The sequence below is a fragment of the Carcharhinus amblyrhynchos genome, chromosome 25 (genome assembly GCF_965287045.1).
Source record: "Carcharhinus amblyrhynchos chromosome 25, sCarAmb.v2.hapA, whole genome shotgun sequence".
Classification (NCBI taxonomy): domain Eukaryota; kingdom Metazoa; phylum Chordata; class Chondrichthyes; order Carcharhiniformes; family Carcharhinidae; genus Carcharhinus; species Carcharhinus amblyrhynchos.
In genome coordinates, this window is record NC_137348.1 from 15,217,082 (window position 1) to 15,244,471 (window position 27,390).

A 27,390-nucleotide genomic window follows, 5' to 3' on the forward strand; every position below is an offset into this window, starting at 1 on the left:
GATTATCTGATCTGCGTGATGCTGTTGCACACAGCATTAAATAACTGAACCATAAAAAAGCTGCTTGCTTTGGCTGTTTAGTTGCCCATTGGTACTTTGAGATGCCTGAATGCATTGTTGAAAATGTTTTGGCAAGAACTTGAGGCTCCTAGATGGCAGAACAAAATTACTCTTCTCTATTTTTCCTACAGTCATCCTCCCACTAGACTCCTCCAAGCTTGCTCTTACAGATTCAGTGCACCTATGCATTTAGAAATGCAAGCTTCCATTGAGATTACTGCAATAATTACATTACATGAGTTGATTTGTTCTCATAAATATGATCATTAAATAATATGTCATTTATGATGATGTTTTATGCAAACAATCAAAAGATGATGACTTGTTACTGCCTCCAATATGATTAATTCTCCTAAGTATTGTGTATTTGAATTTGTAGTTCAATTATCTGTTCACCTCCATCATCTTGTTGGTCCAGCAAGAAAAAGTAGAGAAGTATATAAAATGTGACCAGCAGATTCCAGTATCAAACACATTCTGTACCAATTTGGGAAAACCCTGTCTATATTGGTCTTTGCTTGAATTTATTAGGCTCCTGGATATGTTTTGTCATCCAGGAATCTTATAGCATACGTTCTGCAGCTTTCATCTAGTGTTACATGTTATGTCGTATTTAGGTATTTGAGAATTTTAAAAAATTAAATTGTGGGACGAGAGCATCTGTGAAAAGTGCAGCATTTATTGCCCATCCCTTTTTGCACTTGAGAAGATGGTGGTGCACCACCTTCTGGAACTGATGCTTCAGCCTGATTTTTCAGACAAATGTGCCGGTCTTACCATGATTGCAGATAAGGTTATTTGTGGAGCATCCTCCTCTACTGATTTATTTAATTGTCCACCACCATTCGCAGTTGTTCTGGAAGGTGCCATCGGAGGAGCCTTGGCAAGTTGCTTCAGCCACTTTGTGTTGGTGGAGGAAGTAAATGTTCAAGATAGTGGATGGGGTGCCCATCAAGTGGGCTGCTTTGCCTGCACAGTGTTGAGCTTCTTGAGCTGCACATATCCAGGTAATTGAAAAGTATTCCATCACACTCCTTATTTGTGCCGTGTAGATGGCCAGGCTTAGAGAGTGGGGAGGTTACTTGCCATAGCTTCCTATCCTCAGATCTGCTCTCCTGGCCTTAATATTTATGTCTGGTCCAGTTCTGTTTCTGGTCAATGATTACACTCAAGGGAGGGTTAGTTTCTTTTTTTTTGCTGGAGATGGTCATTGCCAGGCACCTGAGTGGCAGGAATGGAACTTGTCTGTGTATTGCAGCAGGTGAGCATGACTGCTTCAGTTAAACATCATGTAATAGTAAGAAAACATAACCTTATGTTCAGGAGGAGGTCATTGATGAAGCTGCTGTAGATCAATGGATCTCAGACACTATCTGAGGAACCCACACAGTGATATCCTAAGACTGAAATGATTAATCTCAAAACCCAAGCTTCCGTTGTGCTAGGTATCACGCTAACCATTGGAAAGTTTTCTTCCTGATTCCCATTGACTTCAAATATGTTAACGTTCCTTGGTGCCTAACTTGGCCACAGGCTGCTTTGATGTAAAGGGCAGTCGATTTCACCTCTGGATTTAGTTTTTTTGCCCGTACTGGGACCAAATTTATAATCAAATCGGGAGATGAGTCACCCTGCCTGAACCTGGACAGTTTGAAACAACATAAATGCCAGGTAAATTTTCCTGAATCATCTTATTTAAACAAAACATTCATCCTTCAAAAGTGAAATTCTTCAGTCACACTGTGTCTATTCGGATAATAGTGGAATTTTGAGAACTCGGATATCATCTGTAAGTCTGCGTATCTAACATGGCAGATAATATTTTACACAGTAACTGAGTCAAACATTCCTTTTTCATGTATGTGTTATTTTATTGAGAGCCTTTTTTTTACCTAGGTCTAAGCTGCAAACCTGAATCTTTCCAAAACCAAGATCAGCTACTTCTGTAATATTGTTGCCTTTATCCTTAACACAATGCCAAAAGCCTCATCCACATTCCATCAACTCAAAATTTGATTTTTTGCAATAAATTGTGCATTGGCCTCCCAAACCTCAGCTCATCTAATATTTTGCTGTTCATTATCTTTCAGCTATATTCTTGTTGGTTTCCATCGGCTCCCCTCTGCCTTGTTTCTGTAAATTTCTTCAGCTCTGTGCCTACATTCTGATGTATCTGCCACTTTCCTTTACTTTGCAGTCAGTCACAGAGCCTTTATCTGCACAAGTCATAGATTCTGAAACATTCACTTCCTTTCCATTTGATTAGCTTGTTATCACTTCTGGAAATTGGAATTCCCAATCTTTGGGCCATTATTCACATGAGAGTGAGCATTGAACTCCTTGGCCAGAACTTTCTGGTCTTTCATACCAATGGAATTTCTGGTCCCGTCAATAATGCACCTCCACCATAGATTCCACAGTGGAGATGGGTGCATTCAGTGGAAACCCCATTGGCAGCGTCAGAATCAGAAGATTCCTCTGCCGGCCAATGGCAGGCCGCCTCCTGCTGCCGCAAAATACGTGGCAGATTGCACGGTAAATCCTGCCCCTCGTCTACCAACTGTTGAACTCGTAGCTGAACCTAATCCTTAACATACATAACCACCTCCTATGTGAATTTCCACCAGTGGCCTGGAAATATCAAGAAATATCAAGCTCTGACTGACTTTCAGATAACTAAAGGCCAGTGGCTTCGGACTGCAGCATTCAACTTGAGATCTTTGGTTTGTATAGTTCAGTTGGTAAATGGGAATTTTTGTGATTCCCCTCCACACCCTATAAACTAGCAACAACCCCACCTCTTGATGGCGCACCTCCAGGCTGACAGAGAACATCATCAACCACAACCTGGTAACTGGCTCGAGTGGTAAAGTCCCAGGTTTCAATCTTCCACAGAAAATCCGGGCAACCTTGAGCCATGTAACGATGGGCTGAGGAAGATGTGGCCACTTGGCTCCACAGGTGGTACATGAGGAACAGCTCAAAGTGTGATTCTGGCTGTCCAAGTCAAACCATAGCCGAAATACTGAACTTCTGCCCTGGAGAGATTCATTCCTGGTGTCATCTCAACCATTCACGCTTTATCACCTGAATTCTTTGAATGGATCGTTAATCTTGACCTTGTGAGATATTTGATCTAAGTCAGGAGCATGTGGATTCAGAGTTCTACCAGCAAACCAAGCTAACACTAAAACTGACAATCCAAATGGGGCAGCGTGGTGGCACATTGGTTGGCACTGTTGCCTCATAGCACCAGGGACTCAGGTTCAATTCCTGGCTTGGGACACTGTCTCTGCAGAGTCTGCACATTCTCCCTGTGGGCTTCCTTCAGGGTTGCTCTGGTTTCCTCCCACAGACCAAAGATGTGTGGGTTAGGTGGATTGGCAATACTAAATTATCTCTTATTGTTAGAGGGAACTAGCTAGGGTAAATAAATGGGGTTATGGGGATAGGGCCTGGGTGGGATTATGGTCGGTGCAGACTCGATGGGCCGAATGGCCTCCTTCTGCACTGTAGGACTCTGAAATCAAAATGGACCAATAGCAAAATGTTGCCCATCCGAAATAGGGCTGGACACTCCGTAGCTGAGTAAAGGGACAGGTAGCTGCAGGAAGACGTGCTAAGATATGTCAAACATAATAGATCAAAAGCCAGCAAGTTTTATAGATTGCCAATAAAAATATCTATCGCAGTATTTTTTAATAATCCAGCCTTTTCTGCCCCTCAGTGGATTCATAGTTCAGGATTTTTATGTACTGAATTAGTGTTCTAAACAAAGCATAAGAATTTGAGGTCAGCACTCCATATTAGACGATAAGTTTATGCTCACTGCTTCCATACTGAGCTACTCATCCATGCTTAACCAAGGACAGTTTCTTCCCCACAGAGAAGCTTGGTAAAGATCAAAAGGAATACAATTCTCAGAATATTCTTCTACACTGGAGCAGTATTTTGGAAAGGTTTGGAAGCAAATTCCAGTTTCATTCTCTGAATATAATCAACTCGCTTGTTAAAACATCAGCGTAAAAGTACTCTTGTTAGACTTGATCCAACTAAGTTCATGTATTCCCCCCACTATTTAGCACATCTACTTCAAATATACTATATTTGCATTTAAGAAAAGTATACTAAGCGTAACATGATTGCATGTTATCAAAATGCAGTCCTTTCAGCACATAGATTTGATTTGTACCATAAATGGTATGGTTCTAGCATTTATGAAATATATTGTGCTGCATGTCACTTTGCAGTAAATGCTCTTTAATCAAGTATAAGGTAGAGTATGTCCTGTCTTTGCAGCACATTTAAAAGGTTGCACAAATGTGTGTTTAATGTATGAAAAATATGATTATTTTAATAAAGGAATCATTTTTATAGATTCACACTGCTGCTGTCTGATCCTCTATGGATAAATACCCTTTACTTTTATGGTAGAATACAAAGTGCAGTTTTTGCATAGAGCAACTGAACAAGTGATCTTACTGAAATTCTACCCTTAATGTTTTACATCCTCATCCTCTAGCATTCTCTACCATGAGGAGGAACAGAGAGATCTTGGGGTTCATATCCACAGATCTCTGAAGGTTGCCACTCAAGTGGATAGAGCTGCGAAGAAGGCTTATAGTGTGTTAGCGTTTATTAACGGGGGTTTAAGTTTAAAAGCCGTAGGGTTATGCTGCAACTATACAGGACCTTGGTGAGACCACATTTGGAATATTGTGTGCAGTTCTGGTCACCTCACTATAAGAAGGATGTGGAAGCATTGGAGAAAGTGCAAAGGAGATTTACTAGAATGTTGCCTGGTTTGGAGGGTAGGTCTTATGAGGAAAGGTTGAGGGCGTTAGGGTTTTCCTCTTTAGAGCAGAGGAGGATGAGAGGTGACTTAATAGAAATTTATAAGATGATGAGGAGGATAGTTGGAGTGGACGTGCAGAGACTATTTCCTCAGGTGGTTGTAGCTGTTACTGGGGGACATAACTATAAGGTTCATGATGGCAGACATAGGAGGGACATCTGAGGTAGAGTCTTCACTCAGAGTGGTTGGGGTGTGAAATGCACTGCCTGCGATGATAGTGGAGTCGGACACTTTAGGAACTTTCACGCAGTTATCGGACAGGCACATGGAGCACATCATAGGGAGTGAGATAGCTTGGTCTTGGGTTTGGACGGAGCTCGGCACAACGAGGGCCGAAGGGCTTGTACTGTGCTATGTTCTATGATGGCCTGATGTCAGACTTGTCATATCTATCACCAGCCTTTTCTGTCAGACTGAATTTATTCACACATTTAACAACTTTAACTTTGATTCCATTAACTTCCTGCTAATAAAAGATGTTGCAGTGGGAAACTTTTTGTGAGTCAGCTACACCTCCCCATTTGTGAAATATCACAGCATCTTTATTGTGCAAAAGGAGGCCATTTGAGCAATCGAGTTTGCACCGTGGGCAACATTCTTTGTCCCAGTCCTACTTGGGTGCTTTACCTCACAATCCGGTATGGTAATTACACTATCAATGCTATTTCGTACTATCACCCACTATTTGGAAAATTTTAGCAACCTTGTTTCAATTTCTCCCCCTTCACATAGTTCATCCGTTTTCCTTCTTTGTCTCCGTTTTTGGAGATGGGTTAACGACCAATATCCACTATATGTTCTCTAACTCCCAAAGCTACCTTGACGACCTGTTTCCTGAAAGAACTTTATTCCATTCACCTAGTTTTTCCATTTCCATCATTTCTGTTCTGGCAATGCCAGCTTCCATAGCTATGTTTCTGATATATCTTCCTTTATCCTCAAACAAGTATTCTCCCTCACAGTGGATGCCGAGGCCCTCTACAGTGCCCATTCTATTACTTGCTCTTCTGTCACATCTTTCCCTTGCTGCCAAAATCACAATAGAGTCTCCTGTGTCTTCACCATCCATCTCATCAGCCTCCACATTTATTAATTTTTGCCATTGCTGGAAATTAGAACATGATACCTCCACCAAACACACCTTTTCCTCCCTCCCCCATCAGCATTTTAAAGGGACTGTTCATCTTTGAGACGTTGGTCCATTCCTCAATTACACTCTCTTCCCATGACACTAATCCACACAGTCATGATGTGGAGATGCTGGTGTTGGATTGGGGTAAACACAGTAAGAAATCACTCAACACCAGGTTAAAGTCCAACAGGTTTATTTGGTAGCAAACACCACTAGCTTTCGGAGCACTGCTCCTTCGTCAGGTGAGCCTCCTGATGAAGGAGCAGCAGTCCATAAGCTAGTGGTGTAGCAGTCCATAAGCTAGTGGCGTTTGCTACCAAATAAACTTGTTGGACTTTAACCTGGTGTTGTGAGACTTCTTACTGTTCCAATCCATATACTCAGGGGATGCAGCACCTGATCTTCTCACTGTCTAGCGCCCCAGACACTCCTTCAGGTGAAATAGTGATTTTAGTTAACCTGATGTATTTGCTCCTTTGTTTTGGGAGGCTAAATGTAGATTGGGTGACTGCTTTGCAGAACACCTCCATCTACTCTGCAAGTGTACCCTGAAGCCCCAGTTGCCTGTCATTTTAATTCTCCATCCTGCTCTCACACTGACATCTCTGTCCTGGGGATGCTACATTCCTTCCAAAGAAGCTCAATACTGAGAAATGGCTCTTTAGAGACATCTGTCAACATTGAGTTCAACTGTTTCAGATCATAACCTTGCTCTTTATTTAGCAAAAGTTGTTGGCGATAATTCTAAAATCCCCATTTACACCTTCTCGACATTAATCTTCTGTTTCTTTGCTTGTCCCGTTACCACCGTCCCTTGGACTAATTAACCTCTCCTGCTTTCTACTCTAGCACAAATGTGTTTCATTGTGTTCTTTGTACCTCTACTTTCTTAAAACATTTTCAAGTTCTGATGAAAGATCATTAACCGTTAATTTTGTTTCTTTCATCACAAATGCTGTTTGACCGGCTGTATATTTACAGAATTTTCTCTGTTCATTTCATATTTCTAGCATGTGCAGTGTTTTGCTTTTGTAAACAAGTAGTTGGCTCAGTGTACTGAGCAGAACAGTGATTTGTATTCCGACTTGTCAGGAGGCCAATCATGGTCCTGTTAAGTACCAGTTATTGCACAAATAGATGGACAGAATTGTTGATCTGCTGCTTAAAATTTTTGGAATTGAATGAATTATTTGTGCGTGATAAATTCCTTGAATCTTTCAGGGGCAACAGACATCCAATAAGTACACTGTAAAATTCATTAGTTACATTGCCAATTTATTTTTAAATGCTGTCAAAGTGGACTACTTATGCTGTATAGGAGTGAGTGGCATGTCAGAACTATTTTTGACAGATTAGTATGCCGAAGAAAGCTCCAACTGTCACTGAACTTTGTGCCACTAAAGTGCCTCAATTTACAAAACAATAATAGTAGGTACAACAATCCAGCTGTGTCATGGTGTTTAGTTCATGTATGAATTTAATATTTTTCCATAATACAGCGCTCAAAGTAAATGATGTATAGTGCAATAATCAAACTCATTAGCCTAGTTACATGGTGCTATTCTCTGCTATACTCCTAAGGGTGTTGTTAACAGCTACATAGAGAGAAATACTTAATTTCTTCTTCCTTGTGTGTGTGACAGTGATGATTCTTTTTCCTAATTTCAACCAGTAGTTTAAATTAATTTACCATTTCAACTTATGAATTTCTAACATTGTATAATAGCCATAAGATTTTTCAGTATTGTATTTTGCTATTTTCCCAATAACTGACAAAACAATTTGTGGGCACTTTTAAGTGATTAATACTTGTTTTCAGAATGACATACAAAATATTATTTCCTAGATGTTTTCATATTGCTAACAAGTTGAAATAGAATGGATCAGCTCATTTGGAACACGAATATTTGATCATATTTCAGCAGCATCAAAATATATACTTGTGTTAAATGCTTCCTAGATAATTTAAAAACTAGGCCTCTTGTTTAGCTGCAAAGATTTTTGGAACAAAGGGAGGAGTATCCAAATGATATACTGAGTGAGTACATGTCCTTTCACCTCTCTGATTTCAGTTTGAATTTTACTCAGCTTTGATGGGACTTGGAGGCAGTTACAACTAAAGTTAATAAGTAGGGCAAAATAGTCACTTGTTTTATCCTACATGTAACTCACCCTGTAAGTAACAATGGAGTTTAGAATCACAGAGTACTACAGTGCAGAAGAGGCCCTTCAGCCCATTGCAAGGATGTGAGGCATTCCGCTTCCACTACCCTTCCAGGTAGTGCATTCCAGACCATCATCACCCTCTGGGTGAAAATGTTTTTCCTCAAATGCCCTCTAAATCTCCCAGCCCTCTTGATAAAATATGGAAGAGGCCAAAATGTAAAGATTTTTACTTTCTTTGTGTGCGGTAATCCTTGGCCTCAACAGGCCATAATTCACGCATGGGGTGGAATTTTACCACCTTGCCATACCAGGCACAAATGGCAGTGCGCTGAGAAAATAGAGTGCAAAGCTAAAAGTCTGATTTGTGTCTGGCACAAAATGGTTTACGCTCTTCCAGGCCCCTTACGAGTGCCACAAACCACATCAGGCCCAGAAAGTGTACAAAACTTATTAGCGTGAGAATGACTGGATTTCAGTATCATAAGTGAGCTCGACAAGCAATCATTCTCCCTCCCAGAGGCTTCCCACTTCTCTGGCGTGACTAACAGTGACACTGATTAGCATAGATCTTTAGAAGTGTGGTCAAGGTGCAGAGGTTGTAAAGGAAAGCTAGGAGTTGAATACTGCTGAGCACCAACCTGCGGAGTGCAGGGGAAACGGGGAGTCAACAGCTGCCTTGGGGTGGAGGAATTGCATGGAAGCAGAGGATTGCTGGGGGAGCTCAGGCGTGTTCACAGGTCGGAGATTGCTGCAGGATTGGGGCTTATGTTGCGCGCATTCCCCTTGGCCACTGAATAACTCTTAAGTGATTTTAACCCCGCTAATGTTGCACTGGCTCCTCTGTCATCTGTCAGCTGGACAGGGTCTGTGGTTAATGCGGACATTCTATCCCAGGTCCCACGATCAGCAACGAGCACCACATATGGCAGCTGTCGCCCCAACTGGGGGGAAGCCCTGCTGGTGTTAACACAGATCCTCACACTGCATGAACTCTGCAGTGCTCCCCACAATGGACACATGAAGCGTGATAGTCACAAGGGTGCTTCTCCACCATCTTGTCTGCCGATGCTGCCAACAATAGCCTTTGGTCTCAGGATCCACGCCTGGGTGGCTGCCTATCGAGAGGTAAAAGCTTGCAACACACACCAGTGACCACACAGCAGCACTGGGGGTGCAGAATGCAACATACAGCACTATGTGAAGGGAGGGTACAGCTGTGTGGAAGGCCATTGGCGACCATGAGGGTGCACGGGAATGTGATGCAGCATGTATGATCTGCAGGATGCAGTGCAACAGCTCATCAAGGTTACTTGTATAATACCACCCTCCCAAATGGGATCGACCACTGGGCAGGACAGGAGTGGCAGTGTGGTTGGAACACACCAATTTCAAATCTCCCCTCATCTTCAAAGACACACTATTATGAAGTAGATACGTGTGACTTCTTGACTGCTAATTCAATGGGCGGAATTTTACCACTGCGTTGCACCCGTTTTTGGGCGTGAAAAGGTCGTAAAGTGGGGCATGAAGCAATTAGCGCAATCTGTGCCCATTTTTGCACCAGTTCCCACTTTATGAAGCTAAAAAATCGGCATCTGAATTAAATTAGTGAGTTGCACGCCCCATTTTACAAGCCCACCTGCCTTTGCCACCCAGCCGCGTCAGTCTGGAAAGCATTTCCTCTTTAAAAGTCAGTTTCTGGCACTCAATCAATGAGGGTTAGTGAGGAGGTAAGTGCCTACCATTGGACAGCTCCATGATGCTCACGGGGTCGTTTGTGGCGACCATGTTCTGTTTCAGATTGGGAAGGGTCTACAGGGGAGAGGGGGGCTGTTGCTGATCATGGTGTCCAATGTCTGATTTTCAGCATGGACCCAGGTCTCAGCACTGACCTCAGATCCTAGGGATGCTGCTGGGTGCACACAGCACTTCTGCAGGTGGGAATGTGTTGGAAATCCTTTGAAGTGGCAGTACTGCAGCCTCAGGACTTTTCAAGCAGCACTGTCTGTGGTCATAACTTCATGGATTTTGGGTGTGTGTTACGGGGGTGGGGGATAGTGGATGCTGCCACTCTGCCTGCATTGGGGGTGGGGAGGGGCTGCTGCCACTCTGCCTGTAATTGGGGGGGGAAGGGGGTTGCTACCGCTCTGCCTGTGATCGGTGAGGGAGGGAGGCTGCTGCCACAGTGCCTGCCATCAGGGTGGGGGCGGGGAGGCTGCCCCCGCTCTGCTTGCGAGCGGCTGGGGGAAGGGCCTGCTATCAGTCTTGGTGGTGGGGGGTTAAGGGGATCAGTAATGTTTGGGGGGGTTGAAGTCCAATGTCTGGCGCAGGAAGGATCTGGCAAGGGAGCTACTTTATTTTTTTGCTGCGCATGTGCGGTTGGTGGATCCAATTGGAACTGCACGGTTTCAAGTGTGTTAAGTCCCTCCCACACACTTCTGCAATCAACTCGCTCAAAATTTTGCAGCCAAAGTGTGTATGGGAATCCTGAGAACACGCCCAAGAAACGGATCTGGTTCTACACCTGCCCGCGCTTAGACAAAAAGTCGTAAAATAGCACCCAATATTTTTCTAACATTCTTTCTACCACCATTGTAGAAGTATCATCACCACAAAGCACACAGTGCAGTGATTTAAAGAGAAGGGCCATCACCTGAAATGCTAATACGTTCTTGCCAGAATCATCCAGATTTTAAATACAAATTTATCTATTTAGGGCAACATTGAATTCATATTGTCATTTTCTTGCATTTTGTGCAAGGGGATCATCGGGAAATCAGTGACATAAAAGAAACAGCAAGTTTTTGTTTCATATTTTTTCACAAATGAATTTAACCATGACATTTTATAAAGCTTTAATGGAAAATCCAGTTTATTCGTTGCAGGGGAGGAATCAAATGCCCCCCTACCTTTACGGGTGTGCTTTTTCTGTAATTTGTTCTTAGCATCCAATATCTCTTTCATAAAATATATTTATTTTTCAATACCACTGTCCCAGCTTTAGTACTTGTCAGAAATATTTGACTTAAATGCTTGTTTCAAAAGACATTGCAAGTCATCCTATATCCAGCTCTGACAATGTACCTCGTGTATCTCCTCAGAAGAGCATCCTGCAAAGTGCAGTATTCTGCCATCTTCCCTTCCACACACAATAATCCTTATACACTCAAAGCAAAAGTGGTGAATCAATGCCAAATTTATCAGCTGCTTTTTTTTTGCTCTCCTATCTAGTTGATTGAAACTTCTGAAATTCATTTCATTTAAAACCTTCAAATAGCATTGCAGAGGCCAAAGCTTGAACTAAGCAAAAATATAATTTTTGAACCGAGGTCGGAGATTTCATAAAAGGCCTTTGAGGACAAGCAGATTATTTTTAAATTGAATGTTCAGTGATGAAGGTTCATACCTAATTTAGATGATTGTTCTTAGCATTATGCTTTTTTGAACTTTAAACATCCTTGAGCAAAACATTTCCCATGACATTGCTGATAACAAGAATATCAAGTACAGCCATTTATTAAAGAGTGCCTCTCTGTATTGCACCTGCAACAGACGCTACATTGACATCTGCACTCCTCCACATGCAGCTGTGGCACTGTGGGGAGCTACTAAGTGAAGGCCATTCAATCCCCCACAGGGAGGGAGGGGAAACTGGAGGGTGACTTGTCCAGTGTTTGCTCTTGTATGTGTCTTATATTGAGAAGTATTAGGACTGGATCATCCACTCACATGGCTCTGGATGCTCTATGGAATGCAGAAACCAAGAAAAACCAGGGGAGAAATGAAAAAAAATCTCACCCTTAAGCTGACATTTTAAGCCATACCATTGGGTATTTAATAGAGGCAGCATTCCCAGAGCTCAGGAAATAAATTACTCATGTCTTCCCAGCTGGGGTATGGTTTGGGGCTCAGGAGGAACAAAAAAGTGAAAAATAGTTTCATAGTGTTGCCTTAACTTTGTGGTACACTGTCACTTCTGTGAGAGAATCAGTTTCAAAGTTGCTTTTGCATACATAATCTAGATTGATATTTCAGTGCATTACTGAATTGCAGCATTAGAGGCAGCTTTTGGATGGCACATTGATCCCTGCCTACCCTCCCGGATAGATGTAAAAGAAAATCCAGTGACGTTTTGAAATAAAGCAGGGAGTTCTCCATATTGTCCTGGCCAATATTTATCCTTCAGTCAACATACTTAAGACAGATTAACTGGTCATTATTGCATTGCAGTCTGTGGAACCACGCTTTGCTTAAATTGACTGCTACGTCTCCTTCGACCTAAAATTAATTCTGAGCTTGTGCCGAGTGAAGTGACGATTTCCTTGTTCTCCCAGTTTTCATGGAAAACATATGATCATCAAGCTGGGGAAAAAGCTCTCAGAATTAATTTACAAACTCATAGCTATTTTAAAAAAATCACTTCCTATATAAAAAATGTGCCAGTGGCAGTTGTAGTTATCTAAGTACTGCCTCATTAAGCTTTCCAAGGCCTAAGCCTCCTATATTGAAATGTTATTCCAAAAGCCTGTCTTGTAGGGCAGTACAGTGGCACAGTGGTTAGCACTGCTGCCTCACAACACCAGGGACCCAGGTTTGATTAGGTCACTGTCTGTGTGAAGTCTGCATGTTTTCCCTGTGTTTGTGTGGGTTTCCTCCAAGTGCTCACAGTCCAAAAGATGCATTGATCGTGCTAATTCTTCAGTGTACCCGAACAGGCGCCGGAGTGTGGCGACGAGGGAATTTTCACAGTAGCTTCATTGCAGTGCTAATGTAAGCCTATATGTGACTAATAAATAAACTTTACTTTTTACTGTGGAAAACTTGGCAATTGAGAAAGGAAGTGAGGTGTAATGCAACCATGTATTTTAGTAATACAGTTTCCTTATGCCCTAGTGACTTACAAGGCTATTCTTGAACATAAGAACATAAGAAATAGGAGCAGGAGTAGGCCATCTGGCCCTTCGAGCCTGCCCCGCCATTCAATAAGATCATGGCTGATCTGTCGTGGCTCAGTTCCACTTTCCCGCCCTCTCCCCATAACCCTTAATCCCCTCTCTTATCAAAAACCCATCAACCCGCTTCTTAAAAATATTTAGCGAGGCAGCCTCCACCACTTCAACGGGCAGAGAATTCCAGAGATTCACCACCCTTTGAGTGAAGAAGTTCCTCCTCAACTCCGTTCTAAACCGCCCCCCCTTTATCTTGAGGCTGTGCCCCCTAGTCCTACTGTCTTTTTTGAGCGGGAAGAGTCTCTCCACCTCTATCCTATCCATCCCATTCATCATCTTATACGTCTCAATGAGATCTCCCCTCATTCTTCTAAACTCTAACAAGTACAAGCCTAGTTTATTCAGCCTCTCCTCATAGCTCAACCCCCTCAACTCCAGTATCAGCCTAGTAAACCTCCTCTGCACTCCCTCCAAGGCCAAAATATCCTTGCGCAGGTGCGGCGCCCAAAACTGCACACAGTACTCCAGCTGCGGCCTCACCAATGCCCTATACAGCTGCAGCAAGACCTCCCTACTTTTATATTCAATCCCCCTCGCTATGAAGGCCAGCATCCCATTAGCCTTCCTGACCACCTGCTGCACCTGCAGGCTGGGTTTTTGCGACTCATGCACAAGGACCCCGAGGTCCCTCTGCACCGTTGCCTGCTGCAGTTTTTCGCCACGTAAGTAATAGTCCTTCCTACCATTCTTCCTACCAAAGTGGACCACCTCACACTTGCCAACATTAAATTCCATTTGCCATTTCCTGGCCCATTCGCCCAGCCTATCTAGATCCTTCTGCAGACTCTCCACACCCTCCGCACAATTTGCCTTTCCCCCAATCTTGGTGTCATCAGCAAATTTCGACACCCTACACTCGGTTCCCTCCTCCAGATCATCTATATAAATGGTAAATAGCTGAGGCCCCAGCACCGACCCCTGGGGCACCCCACTAGTCACCAACCGCCAATCCGAATAGCACCCATTGACCCCCACTCTCTGCCTCCTATTTGACAACCAATCCTCTATCCACGCTAACACCCTACCCCCAACTCCATGTCCTCTGACCTTCTGCAGTAACCTCTTGTGAGGTACCTTATCAAACGCCTTCTGAAAATCCAGAAAGACCACATCCACCGGCTCTCCTCTATCCACCGCCCTAGACACATCCTCATAGAACTCCAGTAAATTTGTCAGACACGACTTCCCTTTAATGAAACCGTGTTGCGTCTGCCCTATCAAGCAATTCCCTTCAAGATGCCTCGCAATTTCCTCCTTAATGACGGATTCTAACATTTTACCTACCACAGACGTTAAACTAACCGGCCTATAATTCCCCGCCTTTTGCCTGGCACCCTTCTTAAACAACGGCGTAACATTAGCCGTTTTCCAATCTTCTGGCACTTCCCCGGAATCCAGCGACGTCTGGAAAATAACCACCAAGGCATCCACTATAACCTCCGCCATTTCTTTCAGAACCCTCGGATGCATTCCATCCGGTCCTGGGGACTTGTCCACAATCAGCCCCTCCAGTCTGTCGCGCACCACCTCTCTAGTAACAGTAATGTCATTAAGACCCTCCAGTCCTACCACCTTTCTATCGCTAACACCCGGCAAATTATTCACGTCCTCCTCCGTGAAGACAGAAACAAAAAAGTTATTCAAGACCTTAGCCATATCCCCATCCAAAACTCTGCTATTATTAATGTGTCTTAAGGGATGTAGACATTGTATATTTTGCACTCTAGTTGTAACCTAATTCTTCTAAGAGACATTTTTCACCTAATAGGATAAAAGTAAATCCTTAATATTTTAGTAGAAAAATGCAAATTTGCAAATGAGAACCTCAAAGGCTTGTGATTGAGAGATTGAGAGTATTTTGTTGAGATTGTCCTTGTTATTCATAAAATGTGTGTGATTTGAAGGGCCATGCTGTTGTCAAGTTTGCTATTTATCAGAATTACACTCTCTCCTTCCTTTAATTTCTCTTTTCCTGTCTTTAAATAATTTTAATTTTACACTTGCTGTTTGTATTTCCGCTTTACCTTTTGAAGAGGGCTAGGGACTTCTGGTGTCCTGGTCAACATTCTTCTTTCAAGCAATGCGGCTACAAAGTACTTAACTGGACACTTATTATTTGCAAATCTTGTGCAAAATATGTGATAACTGTTTGACTATATGACAAGATTGATTACATAAGAAACCGCTGTGTGAAATAATACAGTTATATATAGCATGTGATTAGGTATTTCACTTAACAATTATCTTTTTCTCATTTTCTCCTTGGGTGGCAACACTCATACTGAGCCTTTGTTCTGCCGATTCTCAGAACCCTTTTCTATATTGTCTCAAGTATCCACTCTGTAAACCTAGACAGCAGTTGTTAGCAGGCTAATAAATTATAGGTGACATTAGAGCTAAGCCCAATATGATCCTTGACAGATTTTCATGCATGCGTATTTTGTTGCTATAGACCATTGAATAATGATGTGGAAACTTCGGCTAATGATCATCATTTCCTAGCATAATGACATTAGTGTCAATTGTAGCATCTGACTGCACAAATCGTTGGGGCCTTCCTAGTCTGGTGGCTCTGTACAGCAGCATAATGTGCATTGCTAACTAAACAATCAGAATTGTGAACATTTGTTCTAATTCAAACTATGATAAATCTGTTTTAAAATAATCTTCAAATGAATAAGTTTTCTATATACATATATGATCACAGTTAACAAAATGGATTTGTAAATCTTTTCTTAGATTCTCCAATTGAGAGACCTGGCCGGAGACGCAGCATGCCGGGGAGTGCTCCAGAGGATAATCCCACAGTGGAACCACCCACCTCTACACCCTTTCGTGTGACGGTAAAATTATTTAAAATTTAATAGCTAAATTAATGCTCTTTGAATTTATATCACTGAAAATTGAATTTAATTGGTCCTGACTCACTTACATAAGGCATAGACCATTTTAACTCCTGGTCTTAAACTATATCTATTCCGTTGAACTTGTGCCTGAGTCAATAGTAATGATGCCAGCTTGGTAGGTACTTGTCAGTTCAGAGCACTCCAGCTGCCTACTAGAAAGCCATTTATTTAAAAAAAGCATACCTTTTCTGCCCTCTTCTGGCCTGCTACACCTGCACATCTGCCTCTTTTGGCAAGAATTGTACCTGGTATCAAAGCTGCCGAGGCTTAAAATAGTCAGGGCCTGTCATTTGTCAGACCCCCAACTTTTGAATTTAAATTTCACTTAGCCCCTGTCTAGCTTGGTGTGAGATCAGCAACAATCAGGTAAGCATACCTCGACAAGAGTTTTAACCTCCTTGTCTCATTCTCATCAGGTGTAAGGGTTTAAACTTGGATTTTATCCTTCCTTCTTTAATTCCTTCCCAATTACTATATATCTCTTCCATTTATATAAAATGCCTTGGGATGTTTATTACATTCTTCTTGTTAGATGAATGGCTGATGGTTCTGGACTGTCTTACTTGGTGCCAATCTTCAATTAACCATTTTCTAATTATGTTGTATGAATAGTGCTTTTTAATGATGATGGTTTGGTAAAGTAATTCAAGAAAGTGAATAAAGTTGAAAACCCAAGAGCTGTATCGTATTTGTGTATAAAGGGTTTTGTTCACCAAAGAAAAACCTAACTGTTAAAATATCAAATTCAACTCAGCCTGATTGAAATATAATCATTCTATATGATACAGTCACAAGAGTGCAGAGTTACAAATTGACATTTATATTCGTAAAGTGACACGTAGGGGATGTATCTTCCTGTTCTGCCCACCATGGGAATCGTAGCAGGTGAAGGACAGACCATGGGAAGGTCTGTTGACCTCAAGCGGGATTTTCTGGTTTCAGGGCGAATGCCTTCAGAAAATCCTGCTCATTGTGAAGTGCACATTTGATAGGAATCATTGTACAAAGCCGCTGTGTTTCAGAAATGGATTTGAGCACAAATTCTGTTGTTGTAGAGAATTAATATTCTGGTAAATGCGCCGTAAGAGTAAAATAGCAAAACTGAATTTCAAATGTTAACCAGTCAGTAGAAATATTTTGAGTATTGTGTTCTGAACCAGTGGTTGTACACGACATTAAGGAAAAGAGCTTTATTTATTGCAATTGTTTCAGATCACTCGAACATTGGCTGATCAATAAAGATCAGTTTCCATAAAGCCCTTATTGATTATGCTACTTTAGAAATTAGTGGCATAAGCAACTCTCAAAATACAAATCACAAAATGTATCCATTTCAAAACTGAAATAAACTTGTATGTGGCTGCAAAATCCATGCTTAGCCCATTACTCATAAATTCTGTTCTATTAAGGTACTTGCGTGGCTTTTCTGCTTCAACTAAAGACAATTACGATGGCATTAGAAGAGTTTAATTCTGATCATTTGACGTTAGAAATACTGATAGCAAATGTACTTGGACTACGAAGGAAGGTGGATGTCAGACATGTGGAATATCCCATGTGTAGGTTATCCCAGTTGGCAAGCTTCTTGTGCTGAAAACCAGTGGGATCCATACAAAAGTAAAATATTGTGAATGTTGGAAATCTGAAATGAAAACAGAATATGCTGGAATAGGCAGCTGGTCTGATAATATCTATGTAGAGAGAGACACAGGTTCACAGATGTTGGCAGACCTGCTGAGTACTTCCAGCATTTTCTGTTTTCATTTGGGATCTATATGTATTTTGATGCATCCCTGGACAGATGCTAGACTGTATAAAATATGAGGCAAGTTATTGTTTAGCAGTATTCTCCGAACGATTATTGAATTCGGAACAGGCATGCTGAGTTGAACTTGGATCTTTTAAGCGCTTATTGCTTTTTGAAGTATTCCTGAACTGAAATGTGTCTTTCTGATGCACATTGCTGATCATGCAGACTCTTAAATTATATGCTGCTCTAAAGTAAGCCTCAGTAAAGCTGGGAGAGGAACTAAATGGCCATTCTAACATCACCCTGCCATTTGCACTGAGATAAGTTGCTTACAAGCTTTTAGTTTACAGCACTTTATTCCGTGGTTGAAATGAATGTATTGTTGTATCAGTGCATCCTGTTGAATTAACCGGGATGACTGCCGTGTTTAATCTCTGTGGGTAGACAGTAACGCTAAATGTAAAGAATTTGTTCAGTTCTTCCTAAAAAGAAAAGCACAGGTCCTTTGTTACTAATGACTGAGAACCAGACATCTGTACATTGGAGTGATGTTAACCAAATTATCTTCTTGGGCCTTATCTGATCTGTAATATTGATGGCAGGGAAATGTGTCTCTTGGAGGCATTTTTTCCCGTCTCGCCAGTACTTACTGTAATAAAAAGGAGACATTTGATGGTAATAAATGACTACATATTGGAAACTACTAATACACTCACTGAATGGCATTGTTTTTGATTCTGTTCAACAACCTGTGGTGTCTTTATGGGTGCACTTGGAATATTTAGGAAGCAATAAATAATTATTAATACTATGCAGTTATTAGAAAACCAATGTATTAACTAACCAACCCCAGCCACTTGAGCAGTGACAGATATGTGGAACATATACACTGGTCTTATATGGATAAACCAGCCAGATCTGGAGTTTGAGGTGTTCCTTGAGCACAAACTGATGTTAGCTCTAGATCCCAACCTGAGATAATTAAAAAAGGACAATATCAATCAACAACAGAATGATCGACAAGCTCATTTCAATAAAGACAAATGTGAAGTGTTACATATGGTAAGAAGAATAAAGAGGCAAACTTTGCTTGAAATATAAGGCCAAATGGGAAGAGGTGAAAAGGGATTGCAGATACATAAATCAAAAGTACCTTTGCAGGTAAATAGGGCCATTATGTAAAGAACTATGTACTGGAGGTAATTTCTAGAGAATTGAAAAGTCAATAAGTTGTTAAACTTGTATTAAAATCTTATTGGACCACACTTGTATCCAGTTCTGGTTTCCATATTTATTTAAAAATGAGATTGAGATACTGTAGAGGGAGCAAAAGAAAAGATTTACAAAGCTGATACTAAAATTGGGAGAATATATGTATCGGCAAGAGACTGAATAGGCTGAACTCTTTTTTTTTAAAAAAAAGAGGTAGTGGTGATCTGAGAGGGTTTATGATGAGGTAGAGGTGGACAATGTGTTTTGATGTGCAAGGGAGACCATAACTAGGTGCTATAAATATAAGATACCAATAAATCTAATAGGAAATTCAGGAGAAACATTTTTTACTTAGTGATACAAGTGTGGAACTCACTGCTACATTGGTAGCTGAGACAAATAGCACTATGCATGGAGCAGCTGGATAAACACATGAGGGAGAAAAGGATATCCTGATAGGATTAGATGAAGAAGGGCGGAAGGAGGCTCTTATATAGCATAGATCAGTTGGGCTGAATGGCCTGTGTGATTTGGAGGTGCCAATCTAGTAATTAAGTGTATTGTGTGAAAGAAAGCAACTATATTTTGATTGGCCAGATTGTACTTCCTCTTGTGCTGAGTACTTTAGATTATTTTGAAACTTACAACTGCTTTGCCCATGTACTGGATTGTTATATTATTGACCTTATCCATCAATATTACTTAGAAGCACATTGAATATACAGCACTGAAAACTAGCCTTTTGGCCACAGTTCAGGAGGAGGCCATTCAACTCAATTCTGCACCACTATAATCCCTCCCAGGCACTATCCCCATGACCTCAGATATTTACCCTGCTAATCTTCCTGACATGAAGGGTTAATTTAGCACGGCCAACCAACTTAGTCTACACATCTTTGGACCATGCTTATGCTCTGTTTAAATTTCAGCATCTCTTTCCTTGTTTAATTTTTATCAGCATTATTCTCTATTTCTCTTTCTCTTATGCTTATCTAGTATACCCTTAAATGCAGTTGCATGGTTCAGCACTGCTCTTTGGTAGCAAGTACCACAGTCTCTCCACTCTCTGGGTAAAGTGGTTTCTTGAATTCTCTATTTGATTTCTTGAGACTGTCTTATATTGATGGCATACAGTTTTGTTCCACCCCTTCAGTGGAAATACTCTTGCTGCGTCCTCGCTATCAAAACCTTTTGTCATTTATAAGACTTCCAACACATCACCCCTGAGTTTACTCTTTACAAGTGAAAAGCTACCCAGTCTTTTCAATCTTTCCTGTTGAATATAACCTCGCAGTTCTGTTATTTTGTTTACATTCTCTCCTGCCTCTATATTCTTTTTATAATATTACGACCCAAACTGCACAAAATACTAATTGTGTTGCTTGACTAAGGTTTGACACATGTTTGGCAAAACCTCTCTACTTTTCCATTCTAGCATTATGCCAGAGTGTTTGATTTGCTATTATTATCATGTTCTTGACTTGCATTACAGCTTTTAGTGAACTGTGTTTTTGTAATCCCTGATCCCCTTTTCCCTCTATCCTATTTAAATTCTTAATTTCTAAGTAATGTGTGACCTGCTTATTTATCTTACCAAAATATAACATCTCTCTAAGAAATTAATTTCCAGTTATGTATATATTTTGCAAATTTATTAATGTTTTCCAGTAATTAGTTGAAGTGTTGCTCAATGACTATTCTGCTGTGAACTCCCAAACTTAGTGCTGTGCAAAATTTTAAGAGATTTTAGATTTTGATTCCAAAATCTAAATTGTTAATATAAGTCGTGAACAAAGCTGGTCCCAGTGTTGATCCTTATGGAATTCTACTTCCCACCTTCTTCCCCTCTAAATAGCTTTACCCTTTACCCCTATACTCTGCTTTTGTCTTGCAGCTATCTAGTCATCAATTGCATTACTTCCAGTTTCTGCATGCTCTAGCCTTATCCATTAGTCTATTATGTGCTGCCTTGTTGAAGGCTTTTTGGAAAGATAGATATATTACATTCAGTATATTACCCTTGTCAACTCTGAATTCTTTGAAGAGTTAATAGAATCGAGTCGCTTGAGCAAAACTCTCTTAAAATGCAGACTGACTATTGATTATAATATTTTTTGTTTTTTGCCTTTAGTAAGGAATCCCATCATCATTCATTGAGTCATGGAACAGCACAGAAGGAGGCCATTTGGTCCATTGAGTCTGTGCCAGCTTATTTTAAGAGCAATACATATCTCTGCTTTTTTCCCTGTTCACGTATATATCCAGTTCCCTTTTGAAGGGCACTATTGAGTATGTGTTCACCATCTTATCAGCAAGTGCCGTCTCGATGTCAAGCCTTAAGCCATTGGAAACAGTTTTTCACGATTTACTCTATCGAGATCCTTACTGATTTTAACTATGTCTATCAAATTTCCTAGCCATTTCTGCTTTCAAGATAACAACTTCAGTTCTTCAGTCTATCTGCTTAACTTCAGTCTGCCATCCTTGGAATTAATTTAGTAAATGCTGGATACTAACTAGTTCGATTCTTTTTCATGATATTCAGGGATCTTAAGATTGACTCAATTCTGGAAAAGTTTTGTTCATAGATATCACACTGTTGACCATTTATCTTTTTGATTAGTTAGCTGATTTGCATAAAAACTGGACAGACTTTAAATCAAGATACTGAGATGCTCATACAAGTAGAGTTTCTGTTTGCCTGTTTAAACCCTCCCCTGATAGAGACATAACTGCAACCAAATGTACCACTGATCTATTGCTCCCTGAGCATGTTCTATTTCCCTTTCTACAAATAGTTTTAACATGTGCGGTCCCCCAGTCCTCTGGCACCACACCAATCTCTAACAAATTGTTAAAAATGAGTAGTAATGCCTCTGCTATTTCCTCCCTAGATTCTTTTAAAGTGCAATTCATCCAGACCAAAGGTTTCTAATTTTGATTTGTCTATTTTATTAATTTTATACTGTGGGAGATATTTGGGGGAATAAGTTCAAAGGGAATTAAAGGTAGCATCTCAGATTGATAACATTTTTTAAAAAATCTAATAGGTATTATCCCAAGAAATTTAGAATATAAAAGCAGAGTGGTAATGGTGAGTCTATACATGATATGTAACCACTACTGACAGCAAGGATGAGCTGCATGTCTGTCACTGTGTATAAACTACTTCAATTTACAACATCCAAGATCACTTCTCTGCTTGTATGATACAAAGGAACATTACATAATCTAAACTGGATGAAATTCCAGAAAATGATATTAATATGTCAGACTGTTGGTTATGTTACTGGATTACTAATCCAGAGATCTGGACTAATAATCTGGGAACATGAGTTCAAATTCTATTATGGCAACTGGGAATTTATATTCAGGTTATTCAGTAAATCTAAGTTTAAAAAAAAAGTACCTGTGGTGGTGACCATGAAATCAACAATTGATTCACTAATGTCCTTTGGAGAAAGAAATCTGCCATCCTTACTTGGTCTAGCCTATTTGTGGTTCCAGATTTACAGCATTGAGCTGACCCTTAGCTGTCCTCTGAAATGACTTAACAAGCCACTCGTCCGTCACCTCTACTTTTTTATAGGCAACTAGGATGAATGTTAAACATTGGCTTTGCCAGTGACTCCCATGTTGCACAAATGGGTTAAAAAAAAACCTTCAGCTGTCTTGGAAGAGGTCTGCATTCTGAGTATTCTGGCATCTCCAAACATCGAGGAAGCAGAAAAAGTAGAAGTAGTGGGCCTCACTAAAGCTCAGAGCTTTGTCATCCTCATTCATTCCAACAAAGAGCCACAAGCAAGCTCTGTTAGTAGGTATAGACACTTCAATTCTAACTTCACATCCTGGAGATGTTTATCTTTAACATCATATTATGGTAGATTTTTAATTACAACTCTAACTGAGCCTATCAGTCTATAGCAATGCATCTGTAGATCAACTTTTCTATCTGCCACAAGAGTTAGCTAGTATGGCCAGATGGACAGCGAAGTTTTCCAGATCTATGCTTACTTAAATCCCATTTTGTTTGTTTTTTTCATTCAGACCCATTATAAATAAAATAATGGAAATTAAGCTTGATCTTTAAATAAACTAAATCTGTAAGTAGTCTTGATTCTAAATTTGTGTGCTTCACATTGGCTTTCAGCTTCATAAAATTAGATGGAATCTATCGCATTTGAAATGAATAAAGAGTGACTAAATAATTATCAGTATTATCACTAATTATCACAAGTTTATTGTGGTTACATTTTATGGTGATTTAATTACATTCTCTCAAGTCTAAGCACTGTTTTGTGTTATTGTAAGAATTAAGAGTAAATGTTCCATAAATTTAATAAATCTTTTTAATTTAAAGAGCCATAATCAAAGATACTGTTTACCTGAGCCCTGACTTTTCCAAGGCTCAGTCAGTGGCTTGAAGCCTCACTGGATAAACAGGCACACAGTTGATCTCTGCATGCATTGTTATTCATTATTCACTAGTGGTTATGTTACTGGACTAGTGATCTGGACTAATAGGTTGTGAGTTTGACTTGTGTATGAAAGTTATCATTGAGGAATGTTAGAAATTTGAAAGGAAAAATATTGGAAGAATTCCAAAGCAGACGAACATCCGCAAGACGAGTACAGACAGAGTTGAAAACCATGATTAATGTTTAGAACACTGCTTTAATCTATGACAAGATACCCCCAAATTCAAGCACCTTGCAATTTCTGGGGCAAACTCAGCAAATAACAGCAAACTCAACAAATAAAACTGTACAATGAAGGATCAAACTGAATTTCACGACTCCATGGGACTATGCAGGGAATGGAGTTTTATCCAAAATACACACACAAAACAGGGCTTTCTGCCAGTGAGATTGGTTTTAATTTGGAGCTTAACACATTTGCAAAATCAGCAAATCTGAAGCTTCGCCGCCCTCTTGTTGGTGGTAAAATTTGGCTTCCAGTCATTTTTAAGTCTCAGCTTGCTACCAGCTGCAACTCACCGGTTATGTGGGAGAGTGGGAAAGAGTTCATTCTTGTATTAAGCTGGCTAGCAAGTTAGTTCTGGAGTTGTGTGGAACTGATTCAGTGAGGGCGACCAAAGGCTTCAACCCAGTTGACAGTGGCCTGTGTTTACTTGGCATTTTTTTTAAGGATCACTGGTAGATCATTCAATACCTAGTACAGATTATTGCCTGGTACGTGTGTGGCACAAATGTTACTTGCCACTTGTCATCCCAAGCCTGAATGTTGCCCAGATTTTGCTGCATATAAGCACAGATTACCTCAATATCTGAGTAATTGCGAATGGGGTTGAATATTGTGTAATCATCGGCAAACATCCCCACTTCTGAACTTATGACGGAGGGAAGGTTACTGATGAAACAGCTGAAGATGTTTGGGTTTAGGACATTAGCCTGAACTCATGCAGTGATGCGTTGGAACTGAGATGATTCAACTCCAGCAATCACAATCACCTTCCTTTTCACTTGGTATGACTCCAATCAATGGAGAATTTTCCCTCTGATTCCCATCGACCCCAGTTTTATTTAGGCTCCTTAATGCCATATTCAGTGAAATGTTGCCTTGCTATCAAGGGCAGTCATGCTTGCCTCACCTCTGGCTCTTTTTTCTATATTTGGATTAAGTTGCAATGAGGTCAGGAGCTGAGTGGACCTGATGGAACCCACAGTGAGTGTTAGTGTGATTATGCTGAGTATGTGCTGCTTGATAGCACGGTCAACAGCCCCTTCCATCACTTTTCTGATGATCTAAAGTAGACTGATGGGACCGCAATTTGCCATGCTTTTTGTGGACAGGGCATATCTGGGCAATTTTCCACTTTGCTGGGTGGATGCCAGTCTTGAAGCTTTACAGGAACAGCTTGACTATGGACACAGCTAGTTACAATTTTAGAATCCCTACAGTATATAAGGCCATACAGCCCATTGAGCCTGCACAGACAACAATCCCACCCATGCTCTATACCTGTAAACCCACATTTGTATCCTGCTAGTCCCCCTTGCGTTGAGGGGCAATTTTAGCATGCTCAGTCCACCTAATCTACAAATCTTTGGACCGTGGGAGGAAATCCATGCAGACATGGAGAACGTGCAAACTTCATTCAGACTGTCACTCAAGGCTGCAAGGTAATAATGCTAAGCACTGTGCCGCCCTGTTCTGGAGCAAACGTGGTCAGTACTATTGCTGGAGTTGTGTCAGGGCTTAGTAGCCTTTTCAGTATCCACTGTCTTTGGCTACTTAATATCATATGGAATTAATAAAAATTGGCTGAAGACTAGCATCTGCAATGCTGGGGATCTTGGGAGGAGGCAGCGATGAATCATCCACTTGGCACTCCGAGCTGAAGGTTGTTGCAAATGCCTTCAACCTTGTTTTTTGCACTGAGATGTTGGGTTACTCCATCATTAAAGATGGGAATATTTATGTTGTCTCCTCCAGTGAGTTGTTTAAATTGTCCACCGCTAGTCACTACTGATGCGGCAGGACTGCAAAGGCTAGATCTGATCTGTTGGATGTGGGATTGCTTAGCTCTGTCTATCTCATGCCGCTTTAGCTGTTCGGCGTATAAGGACTCCTGTGTTGTGACTTCACCAAGTTGACAGCTCATTTTAGGTCTACCTGGTGTTGTTTCTAGCAAGCCTACCTTCACTCTTCATTGAACAAAGGCTGATCTCCTGATTATGCAATAGATATATTATTATATCTTCCAATATCTCAGTTTCTGAAAATTTTTAAGGAGATAGAGTGTGGTTATTTTTGAAATTAACACTGGAAACTAAATCTGTGAATATTGGAATCCAACATCTCAAGAACATATTTGGCTACAATCAAGCATCAGATCAAGCCTAAGATGGGGTGCAATGCCTCATCTTGACAGCTTGGATCCTGTTTGTTTCTCTTGTGGGGACTTCGAATTGGATTCAATTGGATTTTGAATTTGGTTTTTGGAGCAAGCAAGGAATGGATTCAGGTTTGCCTCATCCACTCTAAGCATTGGCTTTGTAACTTTAAGAATGGAGTAAAAAGTTTGGAAGAAAAAGAACCAGCACACCGAAAGAAGCGAATGGTAAAATGTTACTCCCATTCATCAGAACTGCATAATTTTAAACTTGACTTACCAGTGCATCATAATGATGAGTTCCCTCAACGGGAGCACATTGCAATAAATGGTATATGTGCAATAAACAGTACATTTAACACCCCACATAAAAAAAAACCAGCATTAGAATACTAAAACATCAAGTTGCATTCTAGATGTCAAGGGCTTATTAATTCACAGCAGAAGCCTTGGCTATTAACAATAGTAATCCTATTAGAGGTTGGTCCATTCCAATTAAAATACATTTAAATTATGCAACATGAGCTTAATGGTTTGAAAACTTAATTCTGAAACGACTTGGTCGATTATATTTTGTGACAATGACGCATTTATATGGCTATTTCTGTTTTCCAATCAAATTTGTTCAATGCTTACCTCATGGCAAATAAGTTTTCATGTGCACTTAATCATTTACCTGATGTCGAGCACATTATTATTGAGATCCACTGATTAACACTAGACTAGTTGAAATTGGAAGAATTGCTTATGCACACATGTTGCTTTGTAGAGTCGATACAAGTAAATCTTTAATAAAGAATGAAATAGTTGGGCATGTAGCAGTGTATCCATAATGTAGATAGTATGTTACTGCAAGTAATTTGTTTTAAGCTCCCTATGCACTCTCAAGATTTATTAGCACAGCTGAAATTCTGATGTCTGCTGTGCCTTCTGGTGTAAGCAAAGTCCTGCAGCTACTTGGTTGGATTGGTAGTCATATCAGCTAATGTATATTGTGCAGTGTTCACAGTGCCATTGTTTATTAAATAATTTAACTGTCAATTTAACTGTAGCTATCTAAGAAATCACTTTAAAAATCATTTCTACTTGTTGCACAGTGGCTTTAAAATTTGTTCATTTCCTTTCAATAATTTGTCATGCAAGTGTTGGACTGACCACACTGCCAGGGCTTCATTTAGTAATCCTGCTGGAACAGGCATGGCGACAGGACAGGGTGGAAGAATTGGGCATTAAATTGGGGTTGGGAAGATCTTGATGTGGGAATCCCACCCACTGACAGCAGGAAGACAATTAGGCTCTTTAATGAGTCACTTGAGAACAATTATCTCTGAGCCCACTGGAATTTAGGAGTGATGCAGACATTTCTCTGAACTTGCACGTTTCTCCTGTGCACCTCCCAAGACCACCCAGCAAACCCCTATTGGGTTTGCCTGCAGACTCATAG

The 27,390-nt window shown here is 40.6% G+C and overlaps 1 protein-coding gene across 5 annotated transcripts in view; it reads left to right on the plus strand.

The window, feature by feature from the left end:
* LOC145358418 (disabled homolog 2-interacting protein-like) overlaps positions 1-27,390 on the plus strand; it is a 739,003-nt gene that overhangs the window by 432,202 nt on the left and 279,411 nt on the right. For all 5 annotated transcript variants that reach the window (XM_080212472.1, XM_080212474.1, XM_080212473.1 and 2 more), the window contains one exon: positions 15,962-16,065. In XM_080212472.1, coding sequence (XP_080068598.1) covers positions 15,962-16,065 — 104 coding nt within the window. The remainder of the gene's footprint in view (positions 1-15,961; positions 16,066-27,390) is intronic.